The 22,412-nt window shown below is 37.5% G+C and overlaps 1 protein-coding gene across 7 annotated transcripts in view; it reads right to left on the minus strand.

Moving 5' to 3' along the window:
• CCDC102B (coiled-coil domain containing 102B) overlaps positions 1–22,412 on the minus strand; it is a 278,297-nt gene that overhangs the window by 24,544 nt on the left and 231,341 nt on the right. For 5 of the 7 annotated variants that reach the window (XM_086372204.1, XM_086372209.1, XM_086372205.1 and 2 more), the window contains one exon: positions 19,416–19,519. The exons of 1 other annotated variant lie outside the window; for it this stretch is intronic. In XM_086372204.1, the coding sequence (XP_086228330.1) occupies positions 19,416–19,519 (104 nt within the window). Of the gene's footprint in view, positions 1–18,765; positions 19,520–22,412 lie in introns of those variants that run through there. One more of the 7 variants, XM_086372210.1, reaches the window with a different exon arrangement.

Consider the following 22,412-nt stretch of genomic DNA (forward strand, 5'->3'; position numbering starts at 1 on the left):
CAATTAGGTCTAACTGGTCTATTGTATCATTTAAAGTTTGTGTTTCTTTGTTAATTTTCTGTTTAGTTGATCTATCCATAGGTCTGAGTGGGGTATTAAAGTCTCCCACTATTATTGTGTTATTGTTAATTTCCCCTTTCATACTTGTTAGCATTTGTCTTACATATTGCAGTGCTCCTATGTTGGGTGCATATATATTTATAATTGCTATATCTTCTTCTTGGATTGATCCTTTGATCATTATGTAGTGTCCTTCTTTGTCTCTTTTCACAGCCTTTGTTTTAAAGTCTATTTTATCTGATATGAGTATTGCTACTCCTGCTTTCTTTTGGTCCCTATTTGCATGGAAAATCTTTTTCCAGCCCTTCACTTTCAGTCTGTATGTGTACCCTGTTTTGAGGTGGGTCTCTTGTAGACAACATATATAGGGGTCTTGTTTTTTTATCCATTCAGCCAATCTTTGTCTTTTGGTTGGGGTATTCAACCCATTTACGTTTAAAGTAATTATTGATAAGTATGATCCCATTGCCATTTACTTTATTGTTTTGGGTTGGAGTTTATACACCGTTTTTGTGTCTCCTGTCTAGAGAATATCCTTTAGCATTTGTTGGAGAGCTGGTTTGGTGGTGTTGAATTCTCTCAGCTTTTGCTTGTCTGTAAAGCTTTTGAAACCCTCTTACACTGTTGGTGGGAATGCAAACTAGTATAGCCACTATGGAGAACAGTGTGGAGATTCCTTAAAAAACTGGAAATAGAACTGCCATACAACCCAGCAATCCCACTGCTGGGCATACACACCGAGGAAACCAGAATTGAAAGAGACACGTGTACCCCATTCATCGCAGCACTGTTTATAATAGCCAGGACGTGGAAGCAACCTAGATGTCCATCAGCAGATGAATGGATAAGAAAGCTGTGGTACATATACACAATGGAGTATTACTCAGCCATTCAAAAGAATACATTTGAATCAGTTCTAATGAGGTGGATGAAACTGGAGCCGATTATACAGAGTGAAGTAAACCAGAAAGAAAAACACCAATACAGTATACTAATGCATATATATGGAATTTAGAAAGATGGTAATGATAATCCTGTATGCGAGACAGCAAAAGAGACACAGATGTATAGAACAGTCTTTTGGACTCTGAGGGAGAGGGAGGGGGGGATGATTTGGGAGAATGGCATTGAAACATGTATAATATCATATAAGAAACGAATCGCCAGTCCAGGTTTGATGCAGGATACAGGAAGCTTGGGGCTGGTGCACTGGGATGACCCAGAGGGATGGTATGGGGAGGGAGGTGGGAAGGGGGTTCAGGATTGGGAACATGTGTACACCCGTGGCGGATTCATGTTGATGTATGGCAAAACCAATATGATATTGTAAAGTAAAAAAAAAAAAGAAAGAAAAAGATTACACCCATTTTAATTTGTTTTATAAATTCATTTTTAATGAATTAATGAAATAAAATCATCTACTTTAAAAAAAAGTGCATGGAGATAACGTAATTGATACAGTGAAAAAACATGGCAAAGCAGACATCTACTGACATTTCTGAAGGAATAATTAATGATCTTGAAGTGGAAATAAAACATAGAAAAACAAAAATACATCAGAAATAATATTGCATCTCATCTCTTTCTCAACTGAAATTTAAAGACTTGCACATGCAGATTAAATGTACTCTTCACAATTACATCTAACTTAAATCAACTATACTTCAATTTTAAAAAGCTACATCTAACTTATTAGCTACAAATTTACCTTGGAATAGTTCCTTTTCACAGAGTCAAAGAATAAGACTAATGTTAGTACTTTTGTAGCAAAAAAAAAAAAAGAGACAAACATTAATGACAGATATCTCTTGTATAACACCAGCATAGCAGAACAGTGTTTATTGATGGCACTATTTTGTGAACCTAGAATTATATTCAACCCCCAAATTGTTCTTCACATGTAAAAGCAACTGGAGCTGCTTATCCTTCTTAGACAAATTTATGAGACATGTCTCCCAGATTACTGAATGAAGAACCAACATAAAGAGATCAGTAAGAGCCAAATCAAATGTCAGTTAAACTTTAATACTAGTTAACAGTGCAAATAAAAATACTTAAATATGCTTTCATTTAAAAAATGCAAATACCAAAACATCTTAAAAGTATGGTCAACACAGAAATTATGAATCTGAGTCTGCTAAGTCACTTCAGTCGTGTCCGACTCTGTGTGACCCCATAGATGGCAGCCCACCAGGCTCCCCCGTCCCTGGGATTCTCCAGGCAAGAACACTGGAGTGGGTTGCCATTTCCTTCTCCAATGCATGATAGTGAAAAGTGAAAGTGAAGTCGCTCAGTCGTGTCTGACTGTTAGCGACCCCATGGACTGCAGCCTACGAGGCTCCTCCGTCCATGGGATTCTCCAGGCAAGAGTACTGGAGTGGGGTGCCATTGCCTTCTCCTGAGTCTAATCCCTGGTAAATATGAATTGGGAAGTGTGACACTTAGTCTAAGTTTAAATATATATGAAATTATGACTTTATTTAGCTGGATGGAAAAGATAAAGGAATTGTCTCTCACACAGATACCTCAATCACCTGAAAAGTGACATAAATTTAGGGGCCCAGCAATACCAAAAGTGTGGAGTAGGTTGACTACAAACATCAAAAATGATGAGTCATTGATTTAAGTCTAAAGTGTAACAGTTACACGGGCTTCCCTAGTGACTCTGGTAAAGAATCTTCCAGCCAAGCAGGAGACACAGGTTTGATCCCTTGGTCAGGAAGATATATCCTGGAGGAGGAAATGGCAACCCACTCCAGTATTCTTACCTGAGAAATCCCATGGACAGAGGAGTCTGGCAGGCTACAGTCCATGGGGTCGCAAGAATCATACAAGACTTAGTGAGCAGACAACAACAGTTATAAACTGAAAATCAGGGTAAATGTATTTAATAAAACTATAAATGTATATCTCTAGTTTATGTATTTTTACTCAAGTAATTTCTAGACAGGCAGGAGGAACAAAGCCAAATATTAAGAAAGACAATTCTTCATGGTGGGAGGGGGATATTTAAAAATGTAATTTTATCCTTCACTTTAATTACAGAGATATAATCACGGGGTCAAGATTTTAAAAATAACTTAAATGACTTTTGTAGAAGTGAAGGCAAGAAATATAACTCCCAAGCCCAGTGCAGAGGAAAAAACATAAAAGCTATACTGTGCGGCATGATCCCTATAGGAAAACACAGAATGCGTAGACAACATCAAGCATGCCAAAGTCATAAAGAAAAGAATGCACACTAACTTGTGAGTTATGACATTTTTGTTACTATTTCAAAATCTGTAAAGGATGAAACATTGACTTCAAGTAGCACCATTTATATTCTGTATAAAAGAGACACAAGAGTGGCTCTGGGAAAAGATAACATCTTACAGAAAACCCCGAACAAACTTTGGGGCCACCCCAATGTGATGATACAGGGAAAGAGTGGTTGAAGTTGTGATGAAGAAGGGATTAAGTCTTCATCCAGTAATGAGTTCTCAAGAGAGAATATAAAAATAATAGTAGGAAAATCATGTAATATTGGGCTTTCTTTGTGGCTCAGCCTTTTCATACTGTTCATGGGGTTCTCAAAGCAAGAATACTAAAGTGATTTGCCATTCTGTTCTCCAAGGAGATCCAACCAGTCTATCCTAAAGGAAATCAGTCCTGACTATTCATTGAATATTCATTGGAAGGACTGATGCTGAAGCCAAAACTCCAATACTTTGGCCACCTGATGCAAAGAACTGACTCATTGGAAAAGACTCTGATGCTGGGCAAGATTGAAGGTGGAAGCAGAAGGGGACAACAGAGAATGAGATGGTTGGATGGCATCACTGACTCAATGGACATGAGTTTGAGTAAGCTCCGGGAGTTGGTGATGGACAGGGAGGCCTGGTGTGCTGCAGTCCATGGGGTCGCAAAGAGTCAGATACAAATGAGTGAACTGAACTGAATTGTGGCTCAACTGGTAAAGAATCCACCTGCAATGCAGGAGACCTGGGTTTGATCCCCGGGTTGGGAAGATCCCCTGGAGAAGGGAAAGGTTACCCACTCCTGTATTCTGGCCTGGAGAATTCCATGGACTGTATAGTCCATGGGGTCGCAAAGTCAGATATGACTGAGCAACTTTCACTTTCATGTAATATAGATATATGAGGATAAGTAGCAGGAAAAGCACCTAAGATACTTAAAAGTAGTTGGCTCTGAGGAATGAGCCTTTGATTAAAATAAATTTTTAAATTTCATGAAATGTCATAATTTATAGTTTCTGAGATGTGCATTTGCTTAAAAAGGCCTTCCCCAAATGACAACAAACTCTCATTTTCTCTTAATACTTTCACTGTTTACTTTTGTTCTCTCTTTAAAATTTACTTGTAGTTTATTTTGTATGGTTTGTTATTGATGCTTATGTTACTAATTTAAATGATCTTAGGCAGAGGGCTACTGAACTCATTCTCTCTGTCCAAAATCATAACTCCATTATGTTGTAATGAAAATATGAAAAATTTATTCTTTAGTGTTCAGCATTATTTTATAGGTATCATTAATATCACCAATGACATTATCATTGCCAAACAGATTTAGTCAAGTTAAAGCATATTTTCTGTTTTTTTGGTAGTTGTTACAGAGTTTGAATTTTTAAAATATAAAGGGAATTTTATACAAGAGGGATTAGTAATCCTTCCTCAGAGGCTTAACTGTAGTTCTCAGTGAGTGAGTGAGTGAAGTCGCTCAGTCGTGTCTGACTCTTTGCGACCTCATGGACTGTATGTAGCCTACTAGGCTCCTCCATCCATGCAATTTTCCAGGCAAGAGTACTGGAGTAGGTTGCCATTTCCTTCTCCAGGGGATCTTCCCGACCCAGGGATTGAACCCAGGTCTCCTGCATTGCAGGCAGAGACTTTACCATCTGAGCCACCAGGGAAGTTCCTCCTAGTTCTCAGTGGATTCCTATAAAAGTTTCTCACATTGGCCAAGTGTCAGTAGAATGATATAATCCTACTGAAATCTGTGCTATTCATACTTTCCTTCTAGATCTTTTCCAGTCTCTAGATTGGGGCATTTGGCAGTACTGCCAAGCTATCAGGTCACAAGCAGTGATACCTCAGCACAGGTGTGCTGAAAAACACCCAATTACCTGGCAGCAGTCAACCCTCGCTGACCTGTTTCCCAGTTCCCAAATGCTTGTACTAACTATTGCCATTTTGGGTGTGGTTTCTGAGATAAAACACCAGGTTATAAACAGAATCAGAGTCCCCAGAAATTATTCTCATTCCTACCATTTGATGGGAAATAAGTATAGTTGATCAAACCAATCAATCCTAAAAGAAATCAACCCTGAATATTCAATGGAAGGACTGATGCTGAAGCTCCAATCCTTTGGCCACCTGATGGGAAGAGGTGACTCATTGGAAAAGACCCTGGTGCTGAGAAAGATGAAAGGCAGGAGGAGAAGGGGACGTCAGAGGATGAGATGGTTGGATGGCATCACTGACTCTAATGAACATGAATTTGAGCCAACTCTGGGAGATAGTGGAGGATAGGGAAGCCTGGCGTGCTGGTGTCCTTGGGGCTTCAAAGAGTCAGACATGACTTAGCAACTGAATGACAACAACAAAAGCACAGCTGATCCTTAAACAACTCAGGTTTGAACTACGTGGGTCCACTTGTACAAAGACATTTTTTGGTAATAAATGGTATAGAACTACAGGATCAGTGCTTAGTTGAAGCTACTGATGAGAAACCAGATAGAGAGGACTCACTAAAATTATACATGCTTAACCCTAGAGTTGTTCAAGGGTCAATTGTATTCTCTTATTCTTACATTTTCAAAAATTACCTCAATTTTTGTTACTAATGTGTGTACAATGTGTAGCCTCAGGGTGATTGTGACATTTGAATGAAAGTATTTTTTAGATTCCAAATAAGCATTCATATTTTCCTTTCATAAATAATGAGTCAGATTCTGGAAAACTTAATCCCCTCATACCACTGCAGGAATAACTATTAAAATTATATATCAAAGAACTGAATTCTATTCAACAGTTAGACTGAGAGCCGTTTCTTAGATGTCACATTTAATTTCAGAGAATTTAGGCCAAAATATTTAATACCTAGAGAAATGTTAGATTTTGTATAAAAGCAGTATTTTCACTCAACCATAATAATCTGAGTTATCATTCACAGAGAATAAATAGACCTAAAAGCAAGCTAAAGAGAACTGATAAAATCTGATTTTATAACTGAATTGATCATACCTCTAAGAGTATAATGTTCATTCACAAAATTCCAATTTACGGATCTGAATACTATTATATATTTATTCTAAATTATAGCTTAATGTTAAAATGTCATTTTAGTTTTTAGTTCAGATTCCTCTACTTAATCATCTCTTGCTACAGAGTATTGCCCAGCATCTTTCTGAAAAATGTTTAATTTTGTTTAATGGTAACAGACAAATTGAAGAAACTGTTAAAAGTAACAAACTTAATTCCTTCTACTATCCCTTTATAGAAAACATTCTGAAACCTACTCATTGCATTCTTCCTGAGAGCCTCTTACATTTATTTGTGGTGATCAGAACCAAACAGTATGGTTAGAATTAAGTATGAAAGAAAAATGTATTACATGAATAAATTAAAAAATGATTACTGAAATCTTGGCCAATGAGAAACATTTCATTGATGTAGTTCTCATCTTTATTTAATAGTTTTAATCTAAGCCTCATGAAATAATCATTAAACACATTGGCCTTCTATAAAAATGGCACAGTTCAGTTCAGTCGCTCAGTTTTGTCCAACACTTTGTGACCCTATGGACTGCAGCACACCAGGCTTCCCTGTCCATCATCAACTTCCACAGCTTATTCAAACTCATGTCCATCGAGTTGGTGATGCCATCCAACCATCTCATCCTCTGTTTGCCCCTTCTCCTCCCACCTTCAGTCTTTTCCAGCATCAGGGTCTTTCCCAGTGAGTCAGTTCTTCCCATCAAGTGGCCAGAGTATTGGAGTTTCAGCTTCAGCATCAGTCCTTCCAATGAATATTCAGGACTAATTTCCTTTAGGATGGACTGGTTGGATCTCCTTGCAGTCTAAGGGACTCTCAAGAGTCTTCTCCAACACCACACTTCAAAAGCACAGTTGCTGCTGCTGCTGCTAAGTCGCTTCAGTCGTATCTGACTCTGTGTGACCCCATAGATGGCAGCCCACCAGGCTCCCCTGTCCCTGGGATTCTCCAGGCAAGAACACTGGAGTGGGTTGCCATTTCCTTCTCCAATGCAGGAAAGTGAAAAGTGGAAGTGAAGTCGCTCAGTCGTATCCGACTCTTCATGACCCCATGGACTGTAGCCTACCAGGCTCCTCCGCCCATGAGATTCTCCAGGCAAGAGTACTGGAGTGGGGTGCCATTGCCTTCTCCAAGCATACACTAAATTATGCTTGCCAGATCATAATTAAACAGGCTTTGTTGGAGATTCTTTTTTCTTGATTTATTGTAACACCTGACTTTTTATGTATTTTTTTCACTTTTTAATTGACATATAGCTGATTTACAATGTTAATTACTGCCATACAGTAAGGTGATTCAGTTATGCATACATATTTTTATATATTCTTTTCCATTATGGTTTGTTGTTTAGTCACTAAGTCATGTCCAACTCTTTGTGACCCCATGGACTGCATCACCCCTGGTTCCCCTGTCCTCCACTATCTCCCAGAGTTTGCTCACACTCATATCCATTGAGTCAGTGATGCATGCACCCATCTTATCCATTGTTTCCCACTTCTCCTTTTGCCCTCAATCTTTCCCAATATCAGGGTCTTTTCCAATGAGTCAGCTCTTCACATCAGGTGGCCAAAGTATTGAAGCTTCAGCTTCAGCATCAGTCTTTCCAATGAATATTCAGGGTTGATTTCCTTTAGGATGGACTGGTTTGATCTCTTTGCAGTCCAAGGGATGCTCGAGAGTCTTCTCCAACACCACAGTTCAAAAGCATCAATTCTTCAGTTCTCAGCCTTCTTTATGGTTCAACTCTCACATCCATACATGACTATCGGAAAAAACCATAGCTTTGACTATATGGACCTTTCTCAGCAAAGTGATGTCTCTGCTTTCTAATATGCTAAGTTTGTCATAGTTTGTCTTCCAAGGAGCAAGCATCTTTTAATTTCATGGCTGCAGCCTCCATCTGCAGAGATTGTGGAGCCCAAGGGGAGGGGAGGAAATCTATCACTGTTTCCACTTTTTCCCCATCTATTTGCTATGAAGTGATGGGACCGGGTGACATGATCTTAATTTTTTGAATGTTGAATTGTAAGCCAGCTTTTTCACTCTCATCAAGAGGCTCTTTAGTTCCTCTTCTCTTTCTGCCATTAGGTGGTATCATCTGCATGTCTGAGGTTGTTGCTATTTCTCCCAGAAACCTTAATTTCAGTTTGTGCTTCATCCAGCCCAGCGTTTCGTATGATGTACTCTGCATAGAAGTTAAATAAGCAGGGTGACAATATACAGCCTTGACATACTCCTTTCCCAATTTTGAACCAGTCTGTTGTTACATGTCTGGGTCTAACAATTGCTTCTCGTCCTGCATAAAAGTTTCTCAGGAGACAGGTCACGAGGTCTGGTATTCTCATCTCAAGAATTTTCCACAGTTTGTTGGGATCCTCACAATGACAAGCTTTAGTGTAGTCAATGAAGTAGATGTTTTCTGGAATTCCTTTGGTTTTTCTATGATCCAACAAATGTTGGCAGTTTGATCTCTGGTTCCTTTGCCTTTTCTAAATCCAGTTTGCACATCTGGAATTTCTCTGCCTACTTACTTACTTCTGAAGCCTAGCTTGAAGCATTCTGAGCATTACTTTGCTAGCATATGGTTTATAATAGGATTATTGAATATAGTTCTCTGTGCTGTACAGTAGGACCTTACTGTTTATCCATTCTGTATATAAAAGCTTGTATCTGATAACACCAAGTTCCCACTCCATTCCTCCCCAATCCTCTCTACCTTATTATTTATCCATTCTATATATAAAAGCTTGTATCTGATAACACCAAGCTCCCACTCCATTCCTCCCCGATCCTCTCTCCCTTGGTAATCATCAATCTTTATCTGCATTTGTGATGCTGTTTCATAGATAGATTGATTTGTGTCATAGTTTAGATTTCACATATGTAATAGCATATGGTATTCATCTTTTTCTGACTTACTTCACTTGGTGTGATGATCTCTATTTGCATTCATGTTGCTGCAAGTGACATTATTCCATTATTTTTATGACTGAGTATATTGTATGTTTGTAACACATCTTTAATCATCTGTTGATGGACATTTAGTTTGTTTCCATGTTTTGTCTATTGAACAGTGTGACTATGAACATAGAGGTGCAAGCTATCTTTTTGAATTATAGTTTTGTCTGGATATATACCCAGGAGTGGGTTTGTTAGATCTTATGGTGATGCTATTATCAGATTTCTGAAGAACCTTTATACTGTTTTCCACAGTGGCTGTGGGTTCCCTTTTGCGTACATCCACTCTAGCATCTGTTATTTGTAGATGTTTTAATGACAGCCATTATGACTGATGTGAGGTGATATCTCACTGTCATTTTGATTTGCATTTCTCTAACAATTAGCTACATTGAGCATCTTTGTCTCTTGGCTATCTGTATGTCTTCTTTGGAGAAATGTCTGTTTAGGTCTCCTGTCCATTTTTAGATAGGGCTGTTTGTTTGTTTGTTTGTTTGTCATTCAATTGTCTGAGGTATTTGTGTATTTTGGAAATCAAGCCTTTGTTGGTTGCAACATTTGCAAATATTTTCTCCCATTCTGTAGGTTGTCTTTTCATTTTGTTTATGGTTTTCAATAGAGCGCAAAAGCTTGTGAGTTTGATTAGATCTCTTTTTTTAAAATTTCTATTGCCTTGGGAGACTGACCTAAGAAAACATATGTATGATTTACATCAGAGAATGTTTTGCTTATGTTCTCTTCTAGGAGTTGTATGGCGTCATGTCTTAGGTTTAAGTCTTTAAGCCATTTTGATTTGTGTGTGTGTGTGTGTGTGTGTGTGTGATAAGAGTGAAAAAGTTGGCTTAAAGCTCAACATTCAGAAAATGAAGATCATGGCATCCGGTCCCATCACTTCATGGGAAATAGATGGGGAAACAGTGGAAACAGTGTCAGACTTTATTTTTCTGGGCTCCAAAATCACTGCAGGTGGTGACTGCAGCCATGAAATTAAAAGACACTTACTCCTTGGAACGAAAGTTATGACTAACCTAGATAGCATATTGAAAAGCAGAGACATTACTTTGCCAACAAAGGTTCGTCTAGTCAAGGCTATGGTTTTTCCTGTGGTCATGTATGGATGTGAGAGTTGGACTGTGAAGAAGGCTGAGCGCCAAAGAATTGATGCTTTTGAACTGTGGTGTTGGTGAAGACTCTTGAGAGTCCCTTGGACTGCAAGGAGATCCAACCAGTCCATTCTGAAGGAGATCAGCCCTGGGATTTCTTTGGAAGTAGTGATGCCAGAGCTGAAACTCCAGTACTTTGGCCACCTCATGCGAAGAGTTGAGTCATTGGAGAAGACTCTGATGCTGGGAGGGATTGGGGGCAAGAGGACAAGGGGACAACAGAGGATGAGATGGCTGGATGGCATCACTGACTTGATGGACATGAGTCTGGGTGAACTCTGGGAGTTGGTGATGGACAGGGAGGCCTGGCGTGCTGCAATTCATGGGGTCACAAAGAGTCGGACATGACAGAGCGACTGATCTGATATGGTAAGAGCCCAAAAAAATAAAGTCTGACACTGTTTCCACTGTTTCCCCATCTATCTGCCATGAAGTGATGGGACCAGATGCCATGATCTTAGTTTTCTGAATGTTGAGCTTTAAGCCAACTTTTTCACTCTCCACTTTCACTTTCATCAAGAGGCTTTTTAGTTCCTCTTCACTTTCTGCCATAAGGGTGGTGTCATCTGCATATCTGAGGTTATTGATATTTCTCCCGGCAATCTTGATTTCAGCTTGTGCTTCTTAAAGCCCAGCATTTCTCATGATGTACTCTGCATATAAGTTAAATAAGCAGGGTGACAATATACAGCCTTGACATACTCTTGTTCCTATTTGGAACCAGTCTGTTCCATGTCCAGGTCTAACTGTTGCTTCCTGACATGCATATAGATTTCTCAAGAGGCAGGTCAGGTGGTGTGGTATTCCCATCTCTTTCAGAATTTTCTGCAGTTTATTGTGTGATCCACACAGTCAAAGGCTTTGGCATAGTAAATAAAGCAGAAGTAGATGTTTTTCTGGAACTCTCTTGCTTTTTCCATGATCCAGCAGATGTTGGCAATTTGATCTCTGGTTCCTCTGCCTTTTCTAAAACTAGCTTGAATATCTGGAAGTTCACAGTTCATGTACTGCTGAAGCCTGGCTTGGAGAATTTTGAGCATTACTTTACTAGCGTGTGAGTTGAGTGCAATTGTGTGGTAGTTTGAGCATTCTATGGCATTGCCTTTCTTTGGGATTGGAAAGAAAACTGACCTTTTCCAGTCCTGTGGCCATTGCTGAGTTTTCCAAATTTGCTGGCATATTGAGTGCAGCACTTTTACAGCATCATCTTTCAGGATTTTAAATAGCTCAACTGGAATTCTATCACCTCCACTAGTTTTGTTCATACTGATGCTTTCTAAGGTCCACTTGACTTCACATTCCAGGATGTCTGGCTCTAGGCGAGTGATCATACCATCGTGATTATCTGGGTAGTGAAGCTCTTTTTTGTACAGTTCTTCTGTGTATTCTTGCCACCTCTTCTTAATATCTTCTGCTTAGGTCCATACCATTTCTGTCCAAAATAACTGCAGATGGTGATTGCAGCCATGAAATTAAAAGACTCTTACTCCTTGGAAGGTTATGAGCAACCTAGATAGCATATTCAAAGCAGAGACATTACTTCGCCAACAAAGGTCCATCAGGTCAAGGCTATGGTTTTTCCAGTGGTCATGTATGGATGTGAGAGCTGGACTGTGAAGAAAGCTGAGCACTGAAGAATTGATGCTTTTTAACTGTGGTGTTGTAAAAGACTCTTGAGAGTCCCTTGGACTTCAAGGAGATCCAACCAGTCCATCCTAAAAGAGACCCGTCCTGGGTGTTCATTGGAGGGACTGATGCTGAAGCTGAAACTCCAATACTTTGGCCACTTCATGCGAAGTGTTGACTCATTGGAAAAGACCCTGATGCTGGGAGGGATTGGGGGCAGGAGGGAGAAGGGGACTACAGAAAACGAAATGGCTGGATGGCATCACCTACTCGATGGACATGAGTTTGAGTGAACTCCGAGAGTTGGTGATTGACAGGGAAGCCTGGCATGCTGTGATTCATGGGGTCGCAAAGAGTCGGACATGACTGAGTGACTGAACTGAATGAACTGATATGGTAAGAGGATGTGTTGTTACTTTGATTTGCTTGTGGCTGTCCAACTTTCTCCCTGCCACTTGCTGAAGAGACTTTTTCCTTTTTGTATATTTTTGTCTCCTTTAAAGGTTTTGACCATAGCTATATGGGTTTATTTCTGAGCTCTCTATTCTGTTCCATTGATCCATATGTTTTTTGTACCAATAACATGCTGTTTTGATTACTGTAATTTTATAATGTAGTCTGAAGTCTGGAAGGGTTATGTCTCTTGCCTTGTTCTTTTTCTTCAGGGTTGCTTTGGTAACTCTGGGTCTTTTCCACAGGAATTTTAGGATTATTTATTTAGTTTTGTGAGAATATCACGGGTAATTTGATAGGGATCACATTAAATCTGGCAGTTTTTTGGGGCACTTTTGGCATTTTAACAATATTAATTCTTCCAATATAAGTACCTGGAGATACCTTTCTATTTCTTTGGATTATCTTCAGTTTTCTTTATAATATTTTATAGTTCTTAGTATATAAGTCTTTTACCTCATTGGTCAGGTTTATTCTTAAGCATTTTATTTTGGGGATGCAGTTTTTAAAAGTATTTTTTTATGTTCCCTTTCTAATATTTTAACTTCTATATGTTAATTTTTATCCTGCTACATTGCTGAATTTATCAGTTGTAGTAGTTTCTGTGTGGCGTGTTTAGAGTTTGCTGTACATAGTATCATATCATCTACATATGATGACAATTTTACCACTTTCCTTCCAATTTGGAAACCTTGTCTTTGTCTGATTGCTGTGACTAGGACTTCCAGTACTGTGTTGAATAGCAGAGGTGAGGGGGCATCCTTGTCCTGTTCCAGACTTTAGTGGGAAGGCTTTCAACTTTTCACAATTGAGTATTATATTGGCCGTGGGTCTTTCATAAATAGCTTTTATTATGTTGAGATACGTTCCCACTGTCCCTACTTTGGTAAGGGTTTTTATCATAAACGGCTGTTGAACCTTGTCAAATGCTTTTTCTGCATTTAGATGATCACATGGTTTTAGCCTTTTATTTATGTGGTGCATTGCATTGATTACTTTGTGTATGTTGAACAATCCTAGTGAACTTAGGATGAGTATCACTTGTTCATGGTGTATGATCCTTTATATATGTTATTGATTTGGCTTGCTAATATTTTGTTGAGAATTTTTGCATTTATAGTCAAAGATATTGGCCTGTAATTATCTTCTTTGGGGATGTCTTTGTCTGGTTTTAATATTAGAGTCATGGTGGCTTCATAGAATGTCTTTGAGAGTGTTCCCTCCTCTTCAGTTTTTTGGATGAGTTTGGGAAGGATAAGTTCTTTGCATGTTTGGTAGAGTTCATCTATGAAGCCATGTGGTCCTGGACTTTTGTTTGTAGGGAGTTTTTAGATTACAGGTTCTATTTCATTTTTAGTGATTGATCTATTCAAATTACCTATTAGTGATTCATTTTGATGGGCTGTATGTTTATAGATACTTGTCCATTTCTTCTAGGTCACTGAACTTTTTGACATATAATTGTTCATAGTATTCCCTTGTAGTTTTTTCTATTTATGCAGTATCATTGCTGTGTATCCTTTTTCATTTCTTATTTTATTTGGGTTATCTCTTTCCTTCTTGGTTAGTCTGGTGAGAGGTTTGTACATCTTGTTTATCATTTAAAAGAACCAGCTCTTTGTTTTATTGATTTTCTCTTGTTCTTTTAATAGATATTTTATTCCCTCTCTGATCTTTATTATTTCTTCCTTTTTCTGACTTTAGGTTTTGTTTGTCCTTTTTCTCATTCTTTTAAGTGGTAGGTTAGGTTTAACAGGCATTGTTAACTCCATTTTACAGGTGAGAAAACAGAAAGTTTAAAGGATGAAAGGAATTGTTTAAATGTCTTATGCACGTCTGACAGTTTCCAACCATCAGTTCTGTAATTCTGACAAGTCTAAAGTGAAAGGTCTTTTCCAATCCACAGACTTGCATATGACACTTAAGTTAATCATGTATTCATTAAAGCCACTGTTTCTCACCTGTAAAGTAGAGATTCTAATTTCTATCTCATAAAGCATGTAAGGTACTGCCTATAGGGTGAAAAATGAAATCCAATATTAATATTTGTGTTTCAGCAGCCCTTTCTTATATCAGTATATTTTACTATGTGATTTATGCTTTAAATTTTGCCTGATTACATTCTCTTTAGAACCATTTTTATTTCTAACACAATAATGTAGAATTATATATTTACTACTTTTGTTTATCTGAGCCATCAATGTAGCTGCTGAATAGGACAGTCTCTTTCACATCACATTTGCCAAAGATTGATACCTCACTCTGTGGTTCAAGCTGGACTGAGAAGTTTTTTTCCCCCAACAGAATACATTCAAAGGCAAGATATGCTCAAATAAGAACAATATTACATTCAGTATAGAAATTGTTTTCCTAGTTAAACTTGCCAAGCTGCTTGTAAAAAATAATTATATTGGTCTGTCAGTTTGCTTCTGAATAAATCTTTGTAGTGTTTTTCTTTGGTGGATATATTGCATATAATAGATGTATGAACATATCTCTAAAAATTATTCTTTTCTAACCAGCAGAATCTTCTTCCATGAGAGTAGAAATTTTCAAATGTTCCTTCACTAGTTATGTTCCAAAAATGAATATAAAATTTAGCTTTCATTTGAAGATATAGAAACTAGATATTTGCAGGTAACATTAGAAAATATTACTATCTTCACAACAATTTATGAGGCAAATAAAAATCGTCTGTGTACATCTTTAGAAATGGGTCATGCCAACAAGATGAAAATGTATTCAGATTAGAAACAGTATCATTCTCACGCTTTTCACTGGGTCATACCTGAAGTTCAGCCACAATGAAGAGAGTGGTACAAAGGGACCAGGTATTCTGGCCCGGAGAAGTCCATGGACTATAGTCCATGGGGTCGCAAAGAGTCGGAGACGACTGAGTGACTTTCATTTCACTTCACTTCCCAAGGTGAGAAGGTTTAGAGATCATTTCCTTCCCACATCAGCCACAGTTCTCAGTCTTAGAAGTAACCAGGGGCCAAGCCAGGGGGCACACAGAAGTTCTTTGCATTTTAGACAGAAATGTGTACAATGTGTATGTTAGTTGGACACCAATCTTTAAAGTCTAACCTCTAAGCTCCTCTTGGGATCTGAAGACAGTATCATATTTTCAAGTTTGATTTAAAGTAAGCTAACAACCCATTTCCTGTATTTCTATAAATATCTCCAAGAGCACTGTCATAAGATAGAAATCACATATTCTGTATATATCATTTCATATTTGACATAAATCAATGGTAATACGGAGAAGGCAATGGCACCCCAATCCAGTACTCTTGCCTGGAAGATTCCATGCATGGAGGAGCCTGGTGGGCTGCAGTCCATGGGGTCACTAAGAGTCATACATGACTGAGCGACTTCACTTTCACTTTTTACTTTCGTGCATTGGAGAAGGAAATGGCAACCCACTCCAGTGTTCTTGCCTGGAGAATCCCAGGGACGGGGGAGCCTGGTGGGCTGCTCTCTATGGGGTTGCACAGAGTCGGACATGACTGAAGTGACTTAGCAGCAGCAGCAATATAATAATAAACATTCCCCACTGTAATATCCTTTTTTTAGGTTGTTCAATATAAACTATGCTTAAGTTACTGTAGTTCTGTTTTTAAATGTTTATATTTAAAACTGGTTGATATTACAATTAATGCAAAGGGGTATTCTTTAAAATAGTACTGAGGTTTCTTCATTAATGTGATTATGAGTGTTCTAATTAAAATATTTAGGTTTCAACTTTCTTTTATTCTGAGAGTTTTCTGATAGGTACAATTCTAAACATTTCCCTACAATGAGAGTTAACAATATTTAAACAGAAAACTTGACATTTATTTTACTGGTTAATGCCTATCTTTTTATATCATAATATTGTTCCTGACATTTTTCTAATCTAATATACGGAGTTTCAGGTATATAATGTCAAGATCATTATTACTATAAATGCTGTCTAGTGAAAATGTGAATAATCACAAAGACATTTCAAAATAAGTAAGAAAACATACCTAATAGGAAGCTAAGATTTATGTAGTTGAAGTCAAGGGCAAGTAGCATTAGTATTTAACATTTTTCTGGGAGGCATTTCCAAGATTTCTTTCCAGTATATTTTCTTTCCATAAAAATTTGCTCTCTAAATGTATTTTCTCTGGAGGAAATTGCCTCTTAAAAAGTAGAGTGAGATGAATAAACTAATATTTGTTGCATATTTATTAATGTCATGTGTTCTGTCAGATGTTTCTTAAACATTATTTTATTCAGTCCTTAAGGGGGTGTTCTAGAGTTCTACAATAAGTAACATGCTCAAGGTCATAGAAATAATAATATAGCAAAGTGTATCTGATTAAGCCAGAGGAATGCGGGTAGGGGCAAAGTCTAATCAGCTGGGGGCTACAACTGTGAGTTTTTGTAGGTCTGATAATGCATATAGTGATTTTGCAGGAAGATGTTTTTTTAAAGAGATTTATAAAGTATTTGGGGATAAAATGTCATGATACCTATGCCAATAGAATCTGGAGGAAGGGGTGCTGGGAAACTCCCCAGCACGATTCCTCAGGACAAGGGAGAGACCCAACAGACAATGGGCATTTCTCACCCCTGCTGAAGTACCAGGTATAGGAGTGAGGTTATTGTGGACATTCTAGCCCCAGAGAGCTCTGTGGAATGCAGCTGCCAGTGTAAACCCCACCTCATCTACATGAAGGAGCAAACCCAAAGAACTGTGGTTAATGTTTTAGGCAATTAAATATTGGGGTTAATTCATGTTGCAACACTAGAGATCTCAAACAGACGTTGGTATCTGGTCGTGAGATGCTGCCACAACAAAATAGGTGGCACTGGTTTAGGGACATCAACAAGTAGACACTGGAAAGATGATAAAGAGGCTATTAGCGCTGGTGGAAAAGCAGTGAAGCCATTGCCACTGGAGACAGGGAGACATTTATGCACTGTTGCAATGATGAGGAACAGTGTCATCTGTGAGCACATGGAAACCAAAACATGTGGTCAACCTGTGGGTCTAATCAGCAAGAGTCCCAGGCAGAATGTCAAAGCCTGTGGGATGAGTGTTTGTAAGAGAAAAATAAGTGAAAAAAATAAAAATTTAAAGCAGATTTCAGAGGACATAGAGAAGGCAGTCTCAAAGTAAGAAATTGTCTCCAGGTAAAAATAAAATCAAATTGGCCAAACAATTTTTGTTAAGAACTAAGTGAGACTTAAGACAAAGCTTAATAGAACTTTACGGGTCATGGGGCCCATCCTGGGACCCCACCTCTGGCCAGGGCACACGCAGTGGTCAGTGGAAGGCCACTGACTGGCCTCTTTGTCCCTGGAGCCTAGAGGTAACGATACAGTCTTTTACAAAGAGACAAACTAGATGATCAGACAAGAGAAAGCTTTCTTTACAAATCGATTAATAAATATTCATTCCCACTAGTGGGAAAAGAGGAAGACCAGGTCTGCTTCTTTGGAAATAGCTAGGTAGGATTACATAATGTTGTTTAAGTAAATTTCTTTATCTAAAAACTAAACACAAATATGAATGACGCAGTAAACTATACTTTATAAGAGTCTCAAATACTCCTCTATGTGCAATTTTGTGCTTTGCTTTTGTTCATGCAACTGAAAGGAAATCACAGCTTTATTTCCACCTGATTTATACCTTGATACTACTTTCCGATACTGGAGGACTTTTCCACGACGTTACTGCAAACTATTTATCCAGATGAAAGTCAAAAGCCCTCTCAGTTTGAGGAACTTGGCTTTTCCTTAACGTCAGTCCCAGGTGATTCGTTACTTTTCTGAGATTATTTGTATCAGTTGGAGTGTAAATCCACAGTATCTGACACCTCTGTCCATTTTTACCTTTTATGAAGAACTATCCCAAGTTGACTGATCTCTGGGCTGAAAACATTTTTCGCAGAACATACCACTCCTACCATATAGATTATGCGTATGTGTCTTTGTCTATCAGTTACTTAAACCACTGCTTTACTTAAGTACAGTGATTCTCTTATCCACTGTCCAGCGAACTGAATGGCTTACAACTTATATTTTCTTACAAGTATTGTAACTCCTTCTATTTATGTAAAATGTATTCTGAAAGCTCCCTCTGTCTTTCAGAAATTTTATTCCTTTAGAACTAAAGTTGATTTTGTGTGATATTTAAACTATCTTTATTATAGTGTAACATTTATTAGGACAAATATTAATAAGAGTTAAGCAGCCTATATATTTAAGTTTCTTTTAATGTTTCTAATAACTACATTACTTTTTTTTTTTTTTACTGGAATATAATTGCTTTACAATGGTAGTGCCTGCTCTATAATGAAGTATACATATGTCCCCTCCCTCCTGGGTCTCCTTCCCTCCCCACCCCATCCCACCCCTCTAGGTCATCACAGAGCACCAAGCGAGCCCCCTGTGTTTATAGCAGGTTCCCACTAGCTATATATTTCACACAGGGTAGTGTGTGTATGTCAATCCCAATTCCCAGTTTGTCCCACCCTGCCTCGCATCCACATGTCCATTTGCTATGCCTGTGTCTCCATTTCTGCCTTGGAAATAGGTTCATCTGCACCATTTCTCTAGATTCCACATATATGCATTCATGTATGACATTTATTTTTCTCTTTCTGACTTAACTTCATTCTATATGTATGGATGGACTCTGGGTCCATCCACATCTCTACTAATGAACCCGTTTCATTCCTTTTAGTGGCTGGGTAATATTCCATTGTATATATGCACCAAATCTTCTTTATCCATTCATCTGTCATTGGATATTCAGGTTGTTAAGGAAATTATGAGGGATAAAACATCAAGATTTCCTTATCTAAGGTCCCAATCTTGAATTCAACATGTTTTATGAAATAATTACCGATTTTGTAAGTGCCTGAGTTTAATTTCCAAGTTTTCATTTGTTTCTTTCTGTTCATTCAAAGATCTCTGGAGCTTATGGATCTGATTCAGGAAATCATCAAGCTGAAAGCAAAATAGAAAAATGCTTCAGGTATGATGACTGAAATAAGAAAATCTCTAAAAACAAGCTCTGTTTTTTGTGTAACACATTCTTAGGCATGAAATTATTTTGTATATATGCATGAATACATAGTAATATTATTCTTAATTATAAAATTAGTTCACATATTTAATAATAAACATCCACATGGACTCTAGAATATTTGGCAGAATCTTTTCTATCTTGGCATTCTTGCCTTGTTTCTAACATGGGCTCCCCTACCTTATTATTACCATGACTTTGCAAATGGTTCTGTTTTCATGTGTGTATTTATACATATATTTAAGTATAGTATATATATGTGTGTGTGTGTGGTAAGTTGTGTCTGATTCTTCATGACCTCATGGACTGCAGACCACCAGACTCCTCTGTCCATGGGATTTCCCAGGCAAGAATACTAGAGTGGGTAGTCATTCCCTTCTCCAGGGGATCTTTCTGACCCAGGGGTCGAATTTGTGTCTCTTGCATCTCCTGCACTGGCAGGTGGATTCTTTACTACTGCACCACCTGGTAAGTTCATATATATAAGGAACAAAAAGGTACAAACAGAAATATCCTTTAACATGTATTCTTTTAGTTGTTTTTAACTTACACATAAAAAAATGGGTATTATGCTGTTTATAATTATCTGATACTTCAACTGCTAAGACTCATCTACATGAGTGTCTCTCTGTAGCCCTGTTCTGTTTTACACGATTATACTGCACAGTAATGCTAAGACAGTAACCACCCTCTTGTTCATGAGTAGTAGACTGTTTGCAGCCTTGAGCTTCTGTGGACTTTTGCGTGTGTAACTCCTGATGTATATGTGCAATGTAGTCTCTAAAGACATACGTAAGAGAATTTTCAGGTTGTATTTTTTAATGTTGAATTTTATAAAAGATAAAGCTAAAGTGTCTCCCAAAGCAGTTTACTAACTTCCCTCACAAAGGCAATTAGATGGTCTCCTGATTGTCAAGTCCTGGGACAGATGTGCTCAATGTGAGATGGTAAAACTTTTGCCAATCCTTGCTAAATAAATTAGGGTCAATACCTCTTTATATTTTTATTGGTTCAGTGTCTTTCTCTCATTCCTATTCAGGTCTTCTGCTCATGACCCTATTTGGAGCTCTTTTCTTTTTTCAACCTGTACATGTTTGTGCTGTAATCTTGACACTAACCCTTTGTCAGTTGTAAGTGTTCTGAGTATCTTCACCAAGTATTATCAAGTTTATAACTTATTTTTTCCATTTTATTTAAGAGATCTTTGGGTAAATGTTATTTTACTAAACATTTATCTATTTTCTATTACAGTTGGGATGTATTTAATGATGCTAAAAATACTTCCCTATTCAAAGCTTAGAAAAATATTAATCTATATTGTCAACTAAAATTTGTTAAGGCTTTGTATTTGTCATTTAAGTCCTAGATCAAGATGGGATTAACTTTTCTATATGGTATGAGGTATTGTATTATTGATACAATTTTATTTTTTATCTAAATAAGCACATTGTAATAAACAGTTAATTAAGTTGTCAAGTTGTTAGCCTGAGTGGAGTTTCCATGGGGTAGGTTTTGGATACTTTTACTGTTGTCTTTTCTTTACAAGATCTAGCAACCATATTCATCCAGTTGAATATTTCAAAATCATCTGGACATTTTTATGGATATAGAAACAACTTTAAGACAAAAATCTTATCTCTCCAAAGACTGCTGAGCTGTGGCACTATAGTAAAATAAGGTCAGTGTGATAATTTTGATTATTCTTACAATTTTATTAAATATGAAATCTTCCTTAGTATGTACAGAGTCAAAATATTGCTAAATATGAAAACTGATCCCAATTCTCTGATTCCTTGGCCAGTGTTATTCAAGTTAAAACATTTTAAACAGTAGAATTCTATAGAGTTGAGTTGGTATTATTATCTTCCAGGACTAAAAAGCTATTCCTTTTCATAACTTCATGGAGTAATACCATTCTGTAAACCTTTTCCTATCAATTATTTGTGCCCATGAAGTAAACATTGTTAAAGTATATCAAAATTAACTCTGAAATAATTTTTTATTTTTGAATGTCAATCATTGAGACAATTTTAGTAATACCCACACTCTTTTGACATCCACTATTTTAAAGTTTATTTTCTTACCATAAAAGTTCTCTCTTATCTAACCTGTGCAGGTTTTTGTGGACTTCGCTTTTTCTTGTTTCTACTTTATATAAATGTTGAACCAGAAATTTTTTTTTTACAGATCTTCTACATTTCTCTAGTTCTCATTTTTCTGCAGTTAATGTAACATGTATTTAATATATTATGCTTATGTTGGATTTAATCATTGTATTTTACTTGAAGTTATTCAAATCAATAGTGTTGTCTATTTTGTTAGAGAAATGTTACAGACGTATTTATTAGAGTACAAATATTTATGCATTACTTAAAAGTTCTTACAAATTTTAGTTCAGTTCAATTGTTCAGTCACGTCCGACTGTGACCCCATGGACTGCAGCACGCTAGGCCTCCCTGTCCATCACCAACTCCTGGCACTTGCTCAAACTCATGTCCATTGAGTCAGTGATGCCATCCAACCGTCTCATCCTCTGTTGTGCCCTTCTCCTCCTGCCCTTAATCTTTCCCAGCATCAGGGTCTTTTCCAGTGAGTCAGTTCTTAGCATCAGGTGGCCAAAGTATTAGAGTTCCAGCTTCAGCATCAGTCCTTCCAATGAAAATTCTAGTAGGCCCAGACTATTTAGCATATAGACTAATTTTGCCTCTTCAGTCTTACAACAAATTTCATTATTTAGGGAGGAATCAATGCTCAACATTCATGACTCATTAAATATTTTCTATCAGGATAAAAATGATAAGAATAAAGTAACAG

Source organism: Bos grunniens, chromosome 24, assembly GCF_055505025.1.
Source record: "Bos grunniens cultivar Pamir isolate PY7600 chromosome 24, Bosgru_T2T1.0, whole genome shotgun sequence".
NCBI lineage: Eukaryota > Metazoa > Chordata > Mammalia > Artiodactyla > Bovidae > Bos > Bos grunniens.